Source organism: Centroberyx affinis, unplaced genomic scaffold (assembly GCF_046629955.1).
Source record: "Centroberyx affinis isolate AG114_WGS23_722 - 3 ecotype Tasmania unplaced genomic scaffold, CSIRO-AGI_Caff_v1 ptg000076l_1, whole genome shotgun sequence".
NCBI classification, from domain to species: domain Eukaryota; kingdom Metazoa; phylum Chordata; class Actinopteri; order Beryciformes; family Berycidae; genus Centroberyx; species Centroberyx affinis.
Window position 1 is genome coordinate 255,375 of NW_027278785.1, and position 20,251 is coordinate 275,625.

The following is a 20,251-nucleotide window of genomic DNA, read 5'->3' on the forward strand; positions in this document are numbered from 1 at the left end:
TGACTTTTGACGTGTATCATTTGTTTGATGCTTCTATGGTGCACTGCAGACAGGAGATTTTAACTGTCAACACCAAGCCATTGGCATTTGCACTTCGCCACTGCGATGGATCATGTCTGATGGCCTGATGGATTCTCCTTCCATCTCTTTACAGATTGATAACACTTAACAAACTAGCTGACTTGACATGCTGCTAATGGGTACTAATATACGAAATCCAAATCCACCCTGTAATGTGACTGCAAATTGAAGTTGAGAATATTGCCTTTTTGAAAAATTGTATTACCTTACCTTTTTCCTTTTGCACTGCACTTCAGAAACCCCATGAAAAACAGCCATTCTGGTCATCTGTTGACGCTCCTAAATTGAACCAAGTTTGGAGCAGACGCATCAAGGCAGTTTGACCACTGGTCTCCCTGAGTGCATGTTTGGCAATTTCAAAACAGTTTTTATGTTTGAAAATGCATGCGTCTGATGTTTCCAGTGGATCTCTGGCTTGAGTTTGCTCTTGGTAACATGATCCTGACCATGATTTCTAAATCCAGTTTATTTTGCCAAGAAGCCATGTTCTACAGAAACAGTATACGACAGAGAATACAGCCAAATGTGTAGCCACATTTTCATTATTCAACCTACATTAATTGTTAAATATGACACCCTATCATCATAAAATAACCTATGCTTCAAAACTGACATCAGTATGGTCAGTAAGGGGCAGGCAGAAGTGATTGTGCACTTGCAGATGTTACACTCTATCAACATGATAAGCGTAAAGTCTGGCTGTGTCTGCTGATTTGGGGAGAGAGTCTGCTGCACAATCAAAACCCGACTAGGTCTGAAGGTCCTTTTTTTCTAAACTGGAGACCAAGCCCGTAATTACTTGCCCAGTTGGCATTGAATCAATCCTCTTTCATGTGTGATGTGTTTATTTAGCTTAGCAGTGAGAACGTTTTTGGGTGGGGATTTGGTAACCCATTGGGATGTGCACAGGGTATTGGAAAGGGAGAGGATAGAGCTGGGGGGGTCAGGGATTGGCACATGACCTCCAAAGACAGAAACCTACTGGCAGATTGTATGTATTACAACTTTGCCTAGAAACATGACTCCTCCATTAATTCGTATGGATAAATGGTCATCTTGCGTCACTGTGTTGAATTTCTGATGATCTAAAGCTTTATATTTACTAGGTATGTGAAGGGAAGGGGGTGACCAAACAACTCCTAATTTAGTGTTGAATTATACTTATTTGCATGTTGTATGGAGTAATTTGTAGTCCATCATTTGTATGTCAGAAGAGCATTCTGATAAGGTTAATTAGGAAAATAGTTTTTACAATTTATATTGTTTATTGTCTAAGATTTCCAACTCATTACAAGAAACAATAGTGTAAATTGTAGGCTGTAAAGGCTATATTACTGTCATTAAAAAGAGGCCAGAACAGGAAAATGTGTGTGCTTGCTGCTGATTAAGATTTTGGAAATCTTAATTTGTCATGTAGTGTGAAGCTTATGGCCTTAATTCTGTAAACCCATTAGCTCTGAACATTTTAAAGATAAGCGTCAAAAGACTTGAGCTAAACAATGTTTTACAGGCAAGTTGAGATAATTAGCATCTTGTGCAGTGGTTTTCAACTTGTGTGGCCAGGCACACTGGTGTGCCATAGCTTGAGTTCAGTGGTGAATTTAGATGGTGCTCAAAATATTAAGACAATATAACCAAATGACATTTCATTATATGTGTTTGTATGGTATAGGTTGTTGTCCCTGCTGGTTGGGTGAGAGATTTGTTGTATAACCACTACTCCACTGGTCATTCACGGTATTTTCCTCTGTAGTGATTTTGTTTTTATTTTCACAATTTAACATTACTGATTAGTAAAGGCATTATCCCTTAACTTTTGAGAGACCCCCCCTCCCAACACAGCAGTAAGAAATACTTGGAATAATAACATTTTAACACATGACCCACAAGCCACAAATAGACTAATACATTATTTTGTGTTGCATATATAGTGATTAATATTTGACAAGTTGACGTTGGTTTATGTTGGTGTTTTTTAACCAAATGGGTCCTATGTTTTTTTTCCCACCTACCTAATCTTTACTGCTATAATAATTACACCTCTATTCATGAACTAGGGCTTTCATTTTTTGCCAATTAATTTAATATGATTAAAATTTATTAGGTTCCTCCTGTTTTATCCAGCGTTGCACGAGCTTTTGCGCACGCTCGAATTCACTAACCGCTAGCGCAGCTGCTCCATGGCCATGGGCAGACAGACTGCTACATCAACTGCTCCATGGGCAGGCAGAGCAAGATGGCATGTAAGCAAATGTGAGCATTTTTTGAGCGTCCTGCGCCACTGCGTAAAACCCATTGCAGAGGACAGACACCAAGTCCATTTTTTTTTTTTTTTCATTTTTTTACGGTCTGTGGATAAAACAAGATCACAGTGGTCAGGGAATTAAACTTAATGCTGATGGGGGGAAAAAATCTCCTAATTAGTACTTGATCACACCATTTCTTCAGAGGGTTGTGTTTTTTTTGTGTGTTTGGGAGGGGTGTGGAGGGGCAAGCGTGTGTGCGCGTGTGTGTGTTTTGGGACCTTGTCAGCAGACTGGGCCACAAGGGCCCCTGTGGTAATGTGTGTATTAAATGATTAGTGTGTTAGTTAGCATAACGGCCCTTCAGCAGCGTTTAATCACTCTCAGGGGTGGGCGGCCTCACAGGAGGTAGATGGGAGGGGGGAGAAGAAGGGGGGAGGAGGGGTGAAAAGAGAGGAGAGGGATTTAAATGGAAGAGAGGATGGCACTGTTGGTAGAGGGAGGGAGGGAGTGGATGATCTGAAAAGAGAATATTGAAAGACGAGGGAAAAGAGTGAGTGAGCGTGACAGAGGGCAAGAATTCAACAGAAACATAATCCAGCACAGCTCACACACTCAGCAGAGAGAGATACAATCTTTACAAGGCCTGAATGTCTTGTTAATGTCAGCACTTGGCCCATCATCTGGAACAACTCCCATAAACAGCTATTAATAACAATGTAAAATGGATGAGGATAAAGGAGGGCCCTGCCTCAGCCTTGACAACACTGTTGTTGTTGATAATTGTGTTGTTATATTGTCGTTGTTGTCATGTGGGGAGGGGCTTGTCTGGGGCAGCCGGTTATGAATCGTTCCGAACGCTGTGTGTGTGTGTGTGTGTGTGTTGACTCTTGGGTACAGATGTTGTCATGACCGACAGACCAGTGACTGATTGACTTACAGGCTGAATGGCTCAGATATTGCTTGTGCTGGTAGGAGATCAAAGTGCTGGTAGACACGGGTTTTCCTTGGCGTGGCATTGGTGTTGTGGTTCTGTTCTGTGCCCCTGCTGCCGCAACATGCCAGCCAAGTTCAGCTAAGGCGAGGAGGGATGGCCTGCAGCATGCCAGATCCATCAAGGAGGTTGCTGTCTAATCAGAAAACAGCTCCTGTCCTGATAGTAATGACACTAACAGTAATGATAAGGATGATAATATGTGCAGTACATCTCTTAAGAAACTTACAAAGCTGTGTGTTTGTGTTGCAGAAAGAACTAGACGCCACCGCCACACAGCTTGCCAACAGACAGGACGAGAGTGAACAGTCCAGGAAGAAACTGATCGACCTGAGCCGCGAGTTCAAGAAGAACACACCAGAGGTGAGAAAATTAGACATTCGCACACACAACCACGCATACATCCCTCTGTCCTTTTATGACTATCATACTTTTCCTCTGTGTTTCTCTGTATCTCTGTCTTCTTCATAAATCTAGCCGTGATTATTTACTGAGAAAGCAAGGGAGGAGTAGACGGCGCAGAGATGCGGGCTTAGCTCCCAAAAATAGTCTCTCCATTAGTTTCCCTGAAATCCTAAAGAGACAAAACAGAAAACCCCTCAGGAGTTTGTATTATCTGACCTAGTTTTTTATGCGTGTAGAAAGTGTGGTCTGTGTGTGTGAGTGTGCGAGTGAGGGAGAGAGAGAGAGCGAGACAGAGAAAGAGGGAGGGGGAGAAAGAGAGTGTGACAACACTACTAAGTGGGATCAGGAGGGAATTCTGTCCTGTTCCTGTGTTCCCATCACTCCTCCTGGGAATATTTGTTTCATCTCTGTTACCAAGGCAACACATTTTAAACCACACAGCGAAAACAAAGTATTGTTGTGTTATTATTGGTAATGTCACCATGGTGAATTATTGATGGTTGTATGAATTATGTATGAATGGAGTAGACCGTGGATAGAAAATTGTCAACTCTCCATGGAGTAGACAGTAGGCCTATTATATTTACCACAGGATGAGGATTTTGACTATTGACTTTAGGATGTAGCCCACCCGGTGTAGAGGAATATACACCAGAGAAAATGGTACTAGCATACGAAAGACACTTAATTTCACTTTACCCTACACATTCATCTCTAATCTCATTCCCAAGTAGAACTGCATACCTAGCAACACACACTGGGAGGCAAGGAGGCTGGTGCATTCATGACAAGACACACACACACACAGAGTTGGAGAGACACACATACAGAGGCAGAGAGAGACACACACACAAAAAAAAACATGCAGAGAAGCAGAAGCACACACAGACACACAAACACACAGAGGCAGATAGCCTAGATCACAGAACAGGACACACACATTCATCAATGTAACAAGGCTGTGATTTAGGAAGGCTCCTCTGGCGTCTGTGTGGCCCCTGGCATCTCCCTGGTATGTGGAGGAGGAATCTGAGCCAGGCCAGACGAGCGACAGGATTCATTACAGGGCTGTAACAGGCTCAATAGGAATCAGCACTAAAACTCCCCAACGATTGTAAGCGTACAAGCGTTAAGACTGCGTTCCGGAGAGTTCTGTTCGTAGCGTTTGATGGCCCGCGCGTGACAAAACGCCCTGCGCATCCTCTGTGTGTTTGCAGAGCTGTGTTTGTGTCTTGTGCGTTGGCTGTGTGTGGTTGACCAGCCTATAGAGCATGCTGTCAGCTCTCTGTGGTCCAGACCAGTCAGCGGAGATCACAGTCACATCAGATCAGACTGCATTAGGCTGAGCGGGAGTCCGTCTCTGATCCATTATTCAACAACCAGGAGACCGGCCCACGTTGACTGTGTCTAGTCTACTGAGCTGTACTCAGTGTGAACCGCACTCATGGTCTGCATAATAACACACACACACACACAGGCTTTTGTAGCATTTTGAAAGTAGTGCAAAGAAATGCAGCGTGAAAACAAAGTTTTCATAATTCATTAGGACTGACACACTGCTGATTTTTTTTTTGAGAATGCTTCCTAGGTTGTCTGAATTATTCATCCAGTTCTTAATTTCCGTTTAGTTAGGAAGGACTCCTCTACTAGTTATAGAGGGGAGGGTGGGAATGGTTGTAAAATGTCCCAAAGATTGCTGGCCAGAGGCAATGGTAGTAAAACAACTTTGTGTGTGTGTGGGTGTGTGTCTGCGCGCATGCACATACACACACACACGTTTGTGTTTAGCTGCGGGGCAGACAGACAGCGAATGGGAGTTCCATACTCCCTGGAGGATTCCTCGGGCTGGCCTGTCTGCTGTCTGCCGGCAGCTCACACACCAGCCATCCATCTCCCACTGCCTGCCCCCCTCCAGTCCCCTCAACACACACACACACACACAGATTGTCCACGGTGTCTGTGTGCATTGTTATGTTATATGGTCATAAATCTTTGGAAGTGGAGGGGGGAGGGGAGGTGGCGCTCTGGAGAGTGGACCGAAGGGGTTTAGAGCTTGGGTGTTTAGCAAAGGAGGGGCTAGCCTCTACATGTTATTTGTATGTGTTTTGCTTCTGTGTGTTCAGTGTGTATTCTTGAGTGTGTGTGCGTGTGTGTGTGTGTGCTCGTCAAGGTTACTATAGTATTTAGTCCCCCTAAAATTAAGACTACAAAAATAGGGATGAGAAGATAAACATTTTAATTCAAAACAAATTCAATGAAATGAAACAAAAGTATATATGTATTTTTCACCAAAATGAGAATGGAATACTATAGAAGTGAACTAGTGAAATGAAAAAGGCCTATCAAGACTTTAACACACTAATACACACAAACAGCACATTCTGCTTGCCTGAAACTAAGCAAATTAGAAAAAATTGACTGAACTGAAACAAAGCAAGTTAAAAAATAAATAAATAAATAAAATGAAACCTTTTGCCAAAAACAGAAAGTAGCTCAGGTCATCTAAAAACCAACTGAAATGAAACTGAATTCAGAAATGGGAAATAAAATACAAACAAAAACTATTGCAAATCATGAAACCAATACTGACATCACCCTGGTGTGCGTGGGTGCTTTATGTGCATGCTGATCATGTATGTGTGTGAGAAAGGGAGAGCCAGAGTCGGGGGTGAGGGCGGTGGGGGTGGGGGGGTCATTATCTCCAGCAGGGGAATATTGAATTGGCCCAGACAAACAGCCACAACGACCCCTGATGAGGTAACAATGGAGCGGGGTCAGCGAGGTCATGACCTGTCCTCAGCCCCAGACAAGCGGCCTGTCTGGACCAGCCTGGGATTAGGCCGGCCCCAGACACTGCTCCCAGGTCAGTTTAGGATGCATGGCCTCTGTAACATCGGTTGGGATCAAGTATGAAAGGCTTTCAGAAGGAGGTTTCTAAAAGGTGCAGAGTCTCACAAGCACACATCTGTCGTTGCCCTACTTCACATCTTCATTAGGCAGTTGTGTTGTGTGCGTGTCTGTTGTGTGTGTCCAGGAACTGTGCAGATCCAATGTGCCTGTACAGAATGTCCTATTCTGCTGTGCTTTTTCGCAGTACGCTCTAGTTCAGTTTGTCAGGATGTAGGCTCAGCTAACAGTGTGGTGATTTGCATGTTCCCCCGATACATACTCGACTGGCTATCTAATCTGAAAGCGCTGACTCGTACTGGAAAGTCATGCAATGGGACTTACGGGATGAAAAGCATTTGCTTTATCGTAAAAAAAAAAAAAAAACGTGGTGCATGGAGATGATTTGCATTAACTGTAGGCCTACGCTGTGGCTCATTCACTCTCTCACTGTCTCACACGCACTAGTGCTGCCTCTGGGTAGCCCAGGTGGTGCTGCACCTGTTCTTATGAGGAACACAGTCCCTCAGAGCTCCTCAGGGTACAAACCTGGCCCTCCTCCCCTACCCTCATGTTCATCACTCACTCACGCACCACTCATTATTCATTAGAAGTGGCAACTTTGGTTGCAACTGGACTGTTTTTTCAATGTTTTGTTTTCTTCATCACAATATAGCCTACTACTAAAAAGGCAATAACTAGGCTTTGGCTTACCGATGTACCTACTACTCTTGGCCAGTGGATGAATATAGTTGATTGTATATATACAATATGGAATGGTTGACTTTCATTCTAAGTCTACAAAAAGACAAAGGATATTGGGACAAATGGATAGTATATTGCAGGTAAATTGAGAGGGTGACAACTTAATCCCCCTTTTTTTTCAACTAAGTGTTAACTGTTTAAAAAAGGGAAAAAGAAAATGTAATTCCTGAATCCTGGCAACCTACTCCTCTTTCTATCCGTTTTTTTTTCACATTACCGACTTGTTTATAACCCTGTTAAAATGATAAAAATATAGTAAAAAAATATCTATATATATACATATACATATATATATATATATATATATAGCCTACTACTATGAAATTATGTGAAACTCTGTAAATTGTCGATGTTTCTCCACAGCAGTGCCACAAAGACCAAAATTCCTGTATATGAATTGTTCTTTTGGGATTAAAGTGATTCTGTTGATGATTGTGATCTCTGTACCACCCTAACCTCTTCCCCCTGTTTTTTTTTTTAGGATTTACGGAAACAGGTTGCCCCCTTGCTCAAGAGCTTCCAAGGAGAGGTGAGTGTGTTATTTTGTGTGTGTGTGTGGGTGAGTGTATATTGACATAGTGATAGAAACACATGCTCAAACACGGCATTCAAACAATGGAGTTTCAAAGCCTACTTGACATTCATTGACTGTTCACGCTACCCCTCTCCGTACCCTTCACTTTTCTGCTCTTTCCGCTTTCGTCTTTCCTCTTAAATCATCTCCCCTTCCTCCTCACTCCCCTCTCTCCTCTCCCATCCCTCTCCTCTCCCCTCTTCACTCCCCCATCTCCTGTCCTCTCTCTCGCCACTATCTCATTTCTCCTCTTTCGTCTCTCTCTTTTTCTTCACTCTGCTCTGCTCTTGATTTTCTGTCCTATTCATGATGTCCTGTAGCCCGGGGGTGTGTTTAAATTGCATCCTGCAAAAAAAAGGCACCACAAAACCCAGGCTCTAGCCAGTCACAACTCACAGAATGCTATTTCCTCAGACTTCACTTGGCTGCATGGGCTTATTTGTTGTTTTTTGTTGATAAGATGCATCATAAGCCTATTTTGTTCATTATTGGCACAGTTATTTGCTTTCAATTGAATATTGTGCTTGCCATTTTCATGTACCTTGACCTTGGGGAGGTGATTTTGTGTGTGTGTGTATTATATCATACTCCCACCTCTCCCCATATCTCCTCCTCCATCATTTTGGCCTATTTTCATCATGACTCCTGCTTTCTGGCAGCCATACATTCCCAGTTCACTCCCTCCCATATGTGAAAGTCAGACGGCGGGCATGGAAGCGGCTGGTTTAGACTGGGGCGTTATTTGGGGTTGGAGTGGGTGGACATCCAACCCAACAATATCACTAACCCCAGAACACACACACACACACACACACACACAAAATCATCTCAATAGATAGTGACAGGGCTGCTTTGCCACTGGCCATAGAATATTACAGTTTAACACTGGGTTAGTTTCCATATTCTTGTGTTAGAGCAGCGACCACAGCCAGTGGTTATGTAAAAATGCTGTAATTTATAGTGGTTCCACCATGTTCTGCTGATGATCCACAGTCTATTTAGAGAATAGAAACGGTTGCAATATAATTGGGGCTTTGTCAGCTGTTTCCACCGTTCTCATGTTGACACACCTCGACGCGCGCGCACACCAAAGCACACTGAGGCGCATAGTGGGTGGTCGCGGAACTGAGAAAGACATTATCTTATGATTATTGAGATAATACCGTACACCCGCGCCATTCTTAGGGCAGCCCATCAATCAGACGACTATTCTGTGTGGTTGCATGCCACAACACGAGTAGCTCTGAGAAGGCGTAATTTTAGCCTGGCTTTGTTTGCTTACCCCTCGATCCTTTGATCAAGGACAAGACAGCACTATAAACCACAGGGTATTCCCGTCGAAGTTCTTGGGTAACTCATCCATAAGTAGTTTAACCAGGAGTTGAATCTTTGCTAAGTGAATGTGGAACTCAGGCAGAACAATAAAAAGTTTGGGCCCAGGAACTTGGAGGTCTTAATACTCTGTTTAATCTTTGTCATTGAAAGGTGGATGTCCTCGGGTCATAATTATTACCAATAATACCAGGGCCTTACTTTGGTAAACGGGTTATACGTGTGTGTGTGTGTGTGTGTGTGTGTGTGTGTGTGTGTGTGTGTGTGTGTGTGTGTGTGTGTGTGTGTTTGTGTGTGTATGTTGCTCGCTCAGTGTTCCTTGTTGGTCCATCGATCAGATAAGCTTTTCCATTATCCAAGGCTTCAGTCTCTGCTTCCCATAGCCTCCCCTTATCAGACTCCACTGGGGCCACACACACACACACACACACGCATGCACGCACGCAGGTCAGCCTGATGCCCTTCACACACCATGGGTAGATAGGGGAGCGAGGCGGTGCTGAGTGATGGTGGCACAAGGTGCTGACGTATGTATGTATGTGTTTGCGTGTGTGTGTGTGTCAGGGATACCTTTTGCAATTGCAAGCACTTCTCATCGGTAACCTACTGATACTGGTGAAGTATCATTTGTGTCACCTCATTTGTATTGCTTGGCCTGGGTGTGTGTGTATATGTGTGTGTGTGTGTGTATGAGGGGCTTGTAATAGCAGTTGTCATTGGGTTCGGTTGAAAGAGCTGCGGTTGGGAACAGCAGGGTTGTATTTGTAGATCCTGGGTGGTCTTCTAATGGCTCTGGTCCTGCAGTTAACCTGCCTCTAACTGTAGGGTGTGTCCTACATTAAATGTCTATTTCCTGCCTCCCATGTTGGGCTATATAAAGCTGCTGTACCACTGACCTTGGCCCAGTCATTCTACAGTCACGCAGCTGGCTTTCTTCACTGCCATCGGCAGATCACTTTTGCATTAGTGTGCATGTGTGTGCGTGTGTGTTTGATCTCTGTGTTAAGAGAATGAGTGTGCTGCTGCGTTAACATTATTAGTGGTCATACTCTGAACCATCGATCATATCCCCCTCCAACAGTGTCTCACACACACACACACACAGACGAACACTAGTGGACAGGTTTGGTGGTGGTGTGTGAGAGGTATTAGTAGCCAGCCAGCATCAGTAATCCCACATTAGTGGCCGTGCAGTTGGGGATCCTGGCCGCTCAATGTCACACAGCACATGAAGAGGGTAAAGTATGTGATACAGAATGATGTGAGAATGAGATATAGTGGTAGTGGCGTAGTGTGTGTGTGTGAGAGCAAGAGAGAAACCCTGTGCATGCCAGAGAGACATGAGATGGTGTCAGAGTGCATGACAGAGAAACATGCATGTGAGGGAGAGAGACGCTGAAAAGGATTGAGGGGGAGAAAAACTGAGTGAGAGAATGTGGAAGTGACAAGAGGGAGAATTCGAGAGAGACGGGGAGAGAGAAATAGAGAAAGAAAGGAAAAAAATGAGGGAGGGGTGCTGGCACCAGCCTACTCAGGGCCAGATGTTTTGCGGCTAAAAAACTAGAGATGAATCAAAGCCATGTGAAGAGATTTATTAGGTTCCCATAGGAGCCCAGGCAGTATTACATGTAGCCCGCTCTGTTTACAGTGGCAAGAACCCCTAAACCACCCATCAACTACACTACTGGCTTGGCTGGGAATGTGAAGACTTTATATTTGGACTTATATAGGCTTTTGTCTTTATTCCTTTTCTCTCAGTAAATGTGCTGGAGGAGTGGGAAGAGACACACAAGGCTGTTTAGTCTGAGTGCTAGAGCCAGAGTAGTCAGCTGTAGCTCTGCCCAGCACAGTAGCACCATCTGAATGTCTTTATTTGGCATCTGTTTTCTCGACTTAGACTTGATTTCAATTGCATTTGGCCTACTCTGTCTACAGCTGACATTTTAGTGTGAGAGAGAGACTGTGTGTGTGTTTGTCGCTTAATGTTTTAGCATTGACAACCGTCTAAAACTTCTCCAGTATGATTTTAGGATTAATCTCTTATAGATCCATTCTAATGCTGTCCATTTCAATAATATCGGTGATGGAATGCATGCCGTGCCCTCTTGTGTTAATGGCTGCATCCAGTAATGGATCCACACTGTATTGCTGCTAAGAGCTGACTGAATAATCTGCCCCTGCTGTGGCTGGAAAGACTGAGCCAGCTGTTTAATGATGTCAGCGTGCTGGAGGGAAACGAGCACACACGTACACACAGACTCACACACAGACCGACCCACGGACTCAGACACACTCACTCGAGGACAGACGGACGCGGACACGCACGGGCACGCGCCAAACGAAACGCATCCGTCATCGGCTGAACAGCTGAACTGACTTCACGGGAAGGAAACACCAACTCAGCCGCTGTCAAGACAGCCACGATCGCATGCAACATACCGACGCATAGTGAGGATAGATAGATATGTACTCTGTGTCTCTTTCTGCGAGAATTGATGGGCCTGCCTTTGAGTGTATGGATGTGACATTCAGATCTGAGGTGGTGTAACTGACAATTACCATTCTCTTTCTTCTCCTTTCTCCCTTCAGATCGATGCCTTGAGTAAGAGAAGTAAAGAAGCAGAGGCCGCCTTCTTGAACGTGTACAAGAAATTAATCGATGTCCCAGGTAAGACTGTGTATAATGAGTGTGCATAGTATGGAATCTAGTCTGTGTGTGTCTGTGTGTGTGTATATGTGTGCGTTCGTTCAGACACCTCCCCAGTCCAAAGACCCAAGCTTGTGATCAGAAGACTTCCTTATCTATGCAGACAGCACCAACAGGGGAAGAGAAAAAGCGTGACACCGTCCCTCTGGTGCTCCTTCACTGTGCATCCAGGCGTGCGCGACGCCTTAATATGTCCCCACGAGAACTTATACCCGCCGGTGTAGCCTTTAGAGGGTCTTAGCAGAAGGTGTGTCCTGATATGGATGACAAGTGCGCCCACGATTGGCTGCTGCGAAGCGCACACATGAGCAGTCACGTTCGGCACATTGGGGAAGAGGAAGGACACACACAGTACACAATGGCACAGAACACACACAGACACAGTGATACTGGTTGGAGGTTTTCAGCTGTATCGGAGCCCTGGAGGGCTGTATATGTAGGAATGAGAGAGGAGTTGAGTTCATCTATAGCGTAAGGAGGTCATCATATTCCCATATGGATAGACCTACAGTAATATCTTTGGATTGTACTGCTCCCAATAAGTCAGCGCCAGCTCTGACGGGGCTATTCTTAACTTGCAGCGAGACAATGATGTAATGCCTGATGCACACACGCACACAGACACAGACACACACCAGCCTGACTAATGCAGCAGTCTTGAAAGAGGAAACAGTGTGTTTTGTTCTGTCTTCTATCAGCTGAAGGCCTGGTTAGTCAGCCCAGTGTGCTCTGCTTTAGATTAAAGGTGTCTGGCGGGAGCGTTCAGCACCAGTGGCCCACAAGTCAAACTGCTTTTAACAGGCCGTATAGTTGATTTGGTGGGGGCCAATGTGAAGGACAAAGGTTTGATAAGACGGAGAGAAAGTTGATTTTCAAGGGCACTGAGGCAGATAGCAGTCCAAATCCAGGGCATGCAGTTATGTTCCTTGTGTGTGTGTGTGTCTTTGTGCTTGGGTGCGTGTGAGTGTGTGTGTGTAAGTGTATGCTTGCGTGTTTGCGTGGATGTGTGCGTGTGTATGCGTGTTTGTGTGTGTATGTGTGTGTGTGTGTGTGTGTGTGTGTGTCAGCGCTCAGCGCTGCATGGTGTGTCACCTTGACAGCACAAAATCAGCATGAAATTCCCCAATCGTTCTCTGCTGATCTCTCATTAGCATAGTTAAGATATCTAACTGCGTCAGACATGACAAACACACACACACACACACACACACAGCCCTTACCCCCAGCTGTAAGCTGTCAGTTCCTCTTATCTGTACAACACACACACATAAACACACACACAAACTGCTCTTTTAGCTGGCATGCTGATGAGCGTTGCCTGCGTCTCTTGGCTGCCTGTCACCAGTCTGCCACCCATGAGCACCAATCAGATGTGATTGGCCTGACTGACAGGGCTCTCTTCATCACAGTGACAGTTAACCCTGCTGTGTGTTCATGGAGATGCTGCTAGAACGCCTCTAGAAAGTTCTTTCTACCTTCGATCTCCGTTTCTTTAATGTCTCATTTATTTCTCGCATTGCCTATTTTACAGGTCCACTTTCTCCTGTCAATTCCAGTGTTCCTCTTTTTTCTTGCTTTCAGGCTGCATCGCAGTAAACAGTTTTAGTGATCACAGTCTAGTACTCTCTGTTGTTTATGTCTGTCTCATCTTTGTTTTTGCATTCTCTCTCTGTGTCTCCGTATCACTCACCCAATACTCTTGCTGTCTCAGCAGTTGACGTATTATACTGTTCTGCCCTACAAAACCAAAGAGCAGTAATTGCATGCTTAGAGAAGCAAAGGAAAATGACTTCAAAGTTTATCTCCTACCCCGACAATAGTATTGTTGATACAAAGGCCGGTAGTATATCATTTAATAGCATTTATGGGGAAAGTTTTGTTGATATAGAATCTAAACACGAGCCATGCAGTATTCTGTGCTCTAAGCTGCTATGTTATAGCTAACTGAATCATAGTTCTGTTGTTTTCTGGCTTTACACTAACTCTTTCTCTGTGTCTTTGGTTGTCTGACCCCTCAGTGATTGTACATGTAACTCACCGTAACATAATAATGTTAATAATTTGATATTTTATTGATCCCTGCTCGATCAGTAAATCTCCACAGGGAGGTCAGAGGTCAGGGACAGCTCCAGAATAGTGCTCCTGGAGCTGGTAGGGAGTCATTGCCATGGTCAAGGTGTGTGAGTGTTAATGTGGTGTGTTGTCTCTGGCAGACCCTGTACCTGTGTTGGAGCTGGCTCAGCAGCTGCAGCTGAAGCTCCAGAGGATGCATGACATTGAGACAGAGAACACCAAACTTCGAGAGACACTGGAGGACTACAACAAAGAGTTTGCTGAGGTCAAAAACCAAGGTCAGAGACGGACACATACAGATGCACTCATTTTGGGTTTTCCTGGCTTTCAGAGCGGCCTAGGTGTAGGGCTGCACGATTAGTCATACATAACACAATTAATTATTGTGTAGTTAGGCAATATTGAAGTTGAATTATATTTTCCTGATGTGGTAAATCAAGCGCTTCTATTACCTGTGAACAATCATAACCTTTGAATTGGCAACGTGCACATATGTATGTGACCAAAATTAAAATTAAAATGTAGAAGCAGGCAGACTATCTTTGGAAACGTAGCAACAAGTAAAGTGTTAGAGAGGAAAATCCTTCTCGAATCTGAACGTGAAAACGTTGTTTTAGTTGATCGCCGTCTGTCATTTGGAGATGCTTTGGTTTTAAAGTAGATGATGACATAATTGGCACAGTTTCTGTGTAAATTTTAGGGCCTTGGGGATATAGCTACACCCCAAAGTAATAAAGTAGTAAATATTTATTATTTAAATTTTGTAAATATCACAAGGACCACTATAAGAAAAAGACAGTAAGAGTGAAAACAAGACTTTCTAGCTGCTGCTACTGAGAAGTACTGTACTGTTAAAAGTGAAAGTATAGGCCTATGTTAAGAGTAAAAATGTGTACAAGTGAAAATGTATGTTAAGGTGTGCAATAATATATGTATAGCAAAAAAAAACAGTAATTTGGATTTAATAATCACGATCACAGTATTTACCAAAATAATTGGGATTATCATTTTTTCCATAATCGCGCAGCCCTACTCGGGTGGTAACATCACCAGTATGTTTGCATGGTGATGGGATGTTGAAGAGTGTTTAAAAACAGTGAACTTTAAAGAGCAAACATAAGGTCATTGGAACCAATTTAGAAGCCCTTTTCAAAGGAGCAGGCCGCGTTAGAACATATTTTAATGCCTCATGCATATTTTCTAATAGGTGTTCAGGGAAAAAAAAACACACAATGCACAGTTTCATGAATAAAAAACGACAGGCTACCTCGGGGTAAAGAAAGATGGAAAAAGTGACAAAGGCGGAGAGACAAGTGAGAAGGAGTAATAAAAATGGTGTAATATCGGCGGAAAAAGAAGGGTGAGTGAGCGAGCGGGGAATGTTTTGGAATCCCCCCTTCTTCAGCGAGAGTTAATTGGAACAGCTCGATAGCGGCAGGGTTCCATTCTGCCATTGATTTTCCTGTTCCCTCATCCTTTATCCCTCCTTCCTGCCTCAATAGATGGGGGATATTTAAACCCCAAAACACACTGTGGAACTCCCACTCCTGTTAAACACACACACACACACACACCCACCCGCACACGCGCGCACGCACACACATACGAGTGCAGGGGCCATTGATCCCCACAACCTAAATGTTTAAAGTTCAGTTAAGCAGTTAAGGGGTAAGAGGGCTCTGAGGGGACTCTCCTCTATTGATTATGTGTCAGAGCAGTGAGACTGGAGTTTAAATCACACACACACACGCACACACACACACACACACACACACACACCCGCATACACACACTCATACACACACACATACACACACACACAAAGTGCTAAGAGCCCTCAGTCAAAGGCAGCAAGCAGCAGTGCTCTTTATCTTTGTCTCACTCACTTATATCTTTCTCCCAGATACACACACACGCACGCACACACACACACAGGCCTATTTATTACCCCAGTTATGTGTTAGATTTATTTCAGGCTGCCCCATACAGAGCTCAGCCGTCAGCAGGTTATGGGGTTTCAGCACTAATGCAGTCCTAATGAATACAGCATATCTGCTGTTGGTGAATGTTGAATATTCTATACCAGTCGTGGATGTAAAGATTAGGCAGGAGCCACCGGGGGCCACGGCCTTCGTCTGTGCTGACAGAGGAAGAATGCGGGATATGAAACACTGTTCCTTTTGAAAAAGGTCAATGACCCGTTCAAAAGCATTATCGTCATCATTACCATTTATCATTTCTAGGAAACTGGTGTTTTTTCCCCCTATATTTTGCAGTTTCTTAATCTTTTTCCTCTTCCCTCTGTACTTCTGTATGTCTCTGCTTTACCTTTGTCCAGAGGTGACCATTAAGTCCTTGAAGGAGAAGATCCGTGAGTACGAGCAGTCTCTGAAGAACCAAGCTGAGAACCTGGCCCAAGAGAAACAGCTGCAGCTACACAACGACTATGCAGAGAAGGAGAGGTACTGTATGTTTTTGTGTTTGTGTTTGTGTGTGTGTGTGTGTGTGTGTAGGTGTGTGTATGTGTGCTGCTGAAGCTGTGTTTCAAGTAATAACCTGTGCATTATTTTGCCATTTGAAACCTTTGGGCCGTTTCGCCCGCAGGCGGAACTGCTGTGATGTTAATTTCTTAGGTTAGTAGTTTTGGCTTTGTATAGCAGGGCTATTCATGACTTAAGTAATTCCTTTGTCTACTAATTAAATGATCAATTTAATCAACAAATAAACAATTATTGTTTTCCCCACTGTTACTGTCCTCCTGCAAATGAATGCAGGAATGGAAAATGACCTTTAGAAAGGACAGTGCCAGCATTTTTGTCATGTGGGTGCTTGTCGTTTTTGCCTTGATGGGAATCAACGCCTCAGACTGTTATTTGCTATCTTCATCAAGATATTTTGCAGCCATTTTGTTCTGAACCACTGCTGCCATAGGCCTCCACTGTGTCTGAAAGTACAGCCGAGACATCTTGAAATCCCCAAAATAACCACATTTACAAAAAACGCTGCTTAAATATCAGGTGTCGCTTTTTTTGAGAAATTGCTTTATTGTGCCACAGTAGAGCTCCTAAGGAAGAGCCTGCTCCTCTTCAAGGGATTTTGAAGTGTCTACATTTTCAGATACACTGGAAATCTGTGACAATAATGAATGAGGACAAAATGGCTTCCGGATATTTCAGTATGAGGAAAAAGGATGCAGACCACTGAACTGATGTATTAACTCCTATCAAGGCTAGAATGGCCTAAGACTCACATGTAAATAACACTGAAGCTGTCCTTTCCCAGGAAGTAACTCATTCAACATAAAGAAAATTCAACTAATTGACTAAGATCAGTGTCCTCAGTAACTATTGGCAAGTTTATGAGCCAGTGAAGCAGTTTATATGATCAAAAAGACTAAGAATCTTACTTGTAAATATTTTTCATCAACTTTGACAAGTTTTAGGATATCCAAAAGGTTTTATCAATGATGTTTGAATCTTTGAGAAATTGTCTGCAGTTTTGTTTACAGTTGCATCAGACTTGGCTTTGATTCCAAGATAAACGTCTCAGATGGTGCACTGTTGATAGCACCACCATTGCTAACAAATGCTATCGGGCGTTGCTGCTGATTTCTCACAAACTGCACTGCTGTCACTAAAACACTCTGAAAGACACTCTGAAAGAAGGCTAGCTCTGTGATCGATATGATAAAAATCCCAAGCCTGTACTTTAAACTGATTAATGATAGTATCTGTGTTGTTTATCAAATGCACATTTCAGAGCTAATATTTTCCCCACTACCAATCTCATTATGTAATGTCCAACTATGTTAAAGCTCATTGCCCCTTTCAGACATACAGTAGAAGATCAATTGTCCGACCGTATTTCCTGTACGTCAGTGTTTTATAGGCCCCTTCCTGTCTGCAGAGAGCTGACTTCCTGTGTCTGAGAGGGGCAGTAAATGGATGGCACCTCTGATGCATTTTATCCTGGAAGGAGTGAGGGAAGGAGGGAGAGAGAGAGATGAAAGGATGAAGCAGAGGGCAGAAAAATAGAGATGACAGGAGAGACAGATTGGCGGAGAAGGGGGGCATCAAAGAGTGCCATAAAGACCGTCTTTGTGCGAGATTATTGATGTTTTTACACGCAGTGGCAATTTCTCAGCAGAGCCCAACTTTTTATATGCTAAGAATGAATCTATTTTATCCTTGTGGTTTCTCTTGCCCCCTCCCCCTCTCTCTCACTCACCCTTGCTCTCGTTCTCGCTCGTTCTCGCTTGCTCTCTCTCTCTCTTCCCCCGGGTGCAGAGTGCCCCAGTGGCCAGACATTCCTGCCTAATAGGGCTGCTTAATGAGGAGTGGGTTGTGTTGGGAGGATTTTAGAGGGGAAAACACTTCAGAAATGGTGGGAAAATAGAGAATAGTTGCAGTTGCCACAGAGTGTGAACCTAAGATTTACTGACTCAATATCTCTATCTGTGACTTTCTGCTCCCTGCTGTCTTTTCCTCGCCATCTGTCTGTCTCTGTAGGAAACTCCAGGAGAGCCAGGACTCCATGTCCTCAAGGTTGGAGGAGGCTGAACACAAGGCCCAGTCCCTACAGACAGGTACCTGTCTGTTCAGTTGTTATAGATCAGCATACCATTATAACAGCTCAGATAAAATGCCAGCCTTATCACTGGATATTAAGTGGTGATGTAGATGTAGATGCAGAATGTACTAGCTTTGAAAAGTATTGTTCATAATTAGATAATACGCAGTATTCCAAGGTTCTTGTTTTGAAGGCCAGCTCTGTAAGGGCAGTGAGTGAAACTCAGAATAGACACTCACATTTTTTTTCTGTTTCACAGCACTTGAAACAACTCAGGCAGAGCTCTTTGATTTGAAGACCAAGTATGACGAGGAGTCCACAGCAAAGTATGTGTCTTCCCGCTGATGTGTGTGTGTGTGTGTGTGTGTGTGGGTGACTTCTCCCCCCTGGCTCTCCCATAGCCTGCTCCTGACATAATCATCCTGTTTAGTGAATCTGCTTCCCTGGAAACCCCCCCTCCCCCCACAGCTGGATTGTCTCCCACAACGTTAAACAGCCTCCAAATCCCAGCATTACCCACACGCTGTAAATACTGACAGAGATTGTGCTGCTTTCTACAGCCACAGTGAGCACCAAAATAGTGGAGAATGTTTTTTCCGGTCTAGGTTAAACCTCTCTGTGATCGTCAGGTTCATGACAGAGAAGTTAGGTTGATGAGGGTGACTTTGAGATTTGAGACTTAAAGCCACACTGGCGTCAGACTGGACCTTTGAGATAATGTAGCTTCAATTACTTGAGCTGGGGGCATCTATCATTATTGATCTATGGTGGTGTGCGAGGATGAGAACAGAAGCTTTTTCATGTCGGCACTCCACACTGTAAAGTGGCACTCGGCGACATTCACACTCCTCCTTCCCTCAGATCCCCAGGGTCAGCAGTAAGAACCAGAACCATGCTAGCATCCACAACCACAACAGAACCCTTTTCACATTCCTGAAGGGGAAAACAAGGCCTTTCATGGAACTTTATTGGTGATAGATGTACATGACTACAAAAACAGATTGCAGTAACCCTGAAACATGAAGAACCCTTGTTTCTATGCTTAAACTGTGGAAGGACATCCTGGCCCTAGTGTCAGGATGGCCTGCACCCTGTATGTACAAAGTATGGTTGAGCATCAACTTGGCTTTTAAGGTTTTCCCCCAACCCATTCACTATACCCCAAACTCACTGTGTCTCTCCATTAACAGAGTTGTTAAATTGATTGGCTGTTAGAAACAGATCGATCCCTTTTTCTCTCTTCCTCACGATACTTGTTTTTTTTTTCTCTTTTCTGCCTCGCTCACTCCCACACGTTGTCTTTTACCTGCTTTATTGTGTGTTTGTGTGTATGTGTATGTGTGAGTAAGAGGAAAGGCCACAGGAAGATCTTGCATGCAGTGTAATGGCACTAATCGATCGGTTTCATAGCCCCCCCCTCCTCTTCACTCTCTTTCTCCATTACTATATTACCCTGCTCCTCTGCTTTCTCTCTTTTCTTTACACTTACTCCTTCTTCACTTTTTCCTTCCTTGTCTGTTCCTTTTAAGTCAAAGGAAAATTGAATTTTGAAAAGACACATATAGTAGGCCCCCATTCTCTTGCAGAAGCTAATAAACACATGCCTGCCCACATACACACAC

At 43.9% G+C, this 20,251-nt stretch overlaps 1 protein-coding gene across 8 annotated transcripts in view; it reads left to right on the forward strand.

Moving 5' to 3' along the window:
- The window catches only part of cux1b (cut-like homeobox 1b), a 59,647-nt gene that overhangs the window by 13,113 nt on the left and 26,283 nt on the right, over positions 1-20,251 (forward strand). For 5 of the 8 annotated variants that reach the window (XM_071521555.1, XM_071521571.1, XM_071521564.1 and 2 more), the window contains exons 2-8: positions 3,571-3,681; positions 7,856-7,903; positions 11,870-11,948; positions 14,201-14,338; positions 16,399-16,522; positions 18,569-18,645; positions 18,889-18,955. In XM_071521555.1, the coding sequence (XP_071377656.1) occupies positions 3,571-3,681; positions 7,856-7,903; positions 11,870-11,948; positions 14,201-14,338; positions 16,399-16,522; positions 18,569-18,645; positions 18,889-18,955 (644 nt within the window). The remainder of the gene's footprint in view (positions 1-3,570; positions 3,682-7,855; positions 7,904-11,869; positions 11,949-14,200; positions 14,339-16,398; positions 16,523-18,568; positions 18,646-18,888; positions 18,956-20,251) is intronic. The other 3 variants (XM_071521606.1, XM_071521589.1, XM_071521598.1) reach the window with 3 other exon arrangements.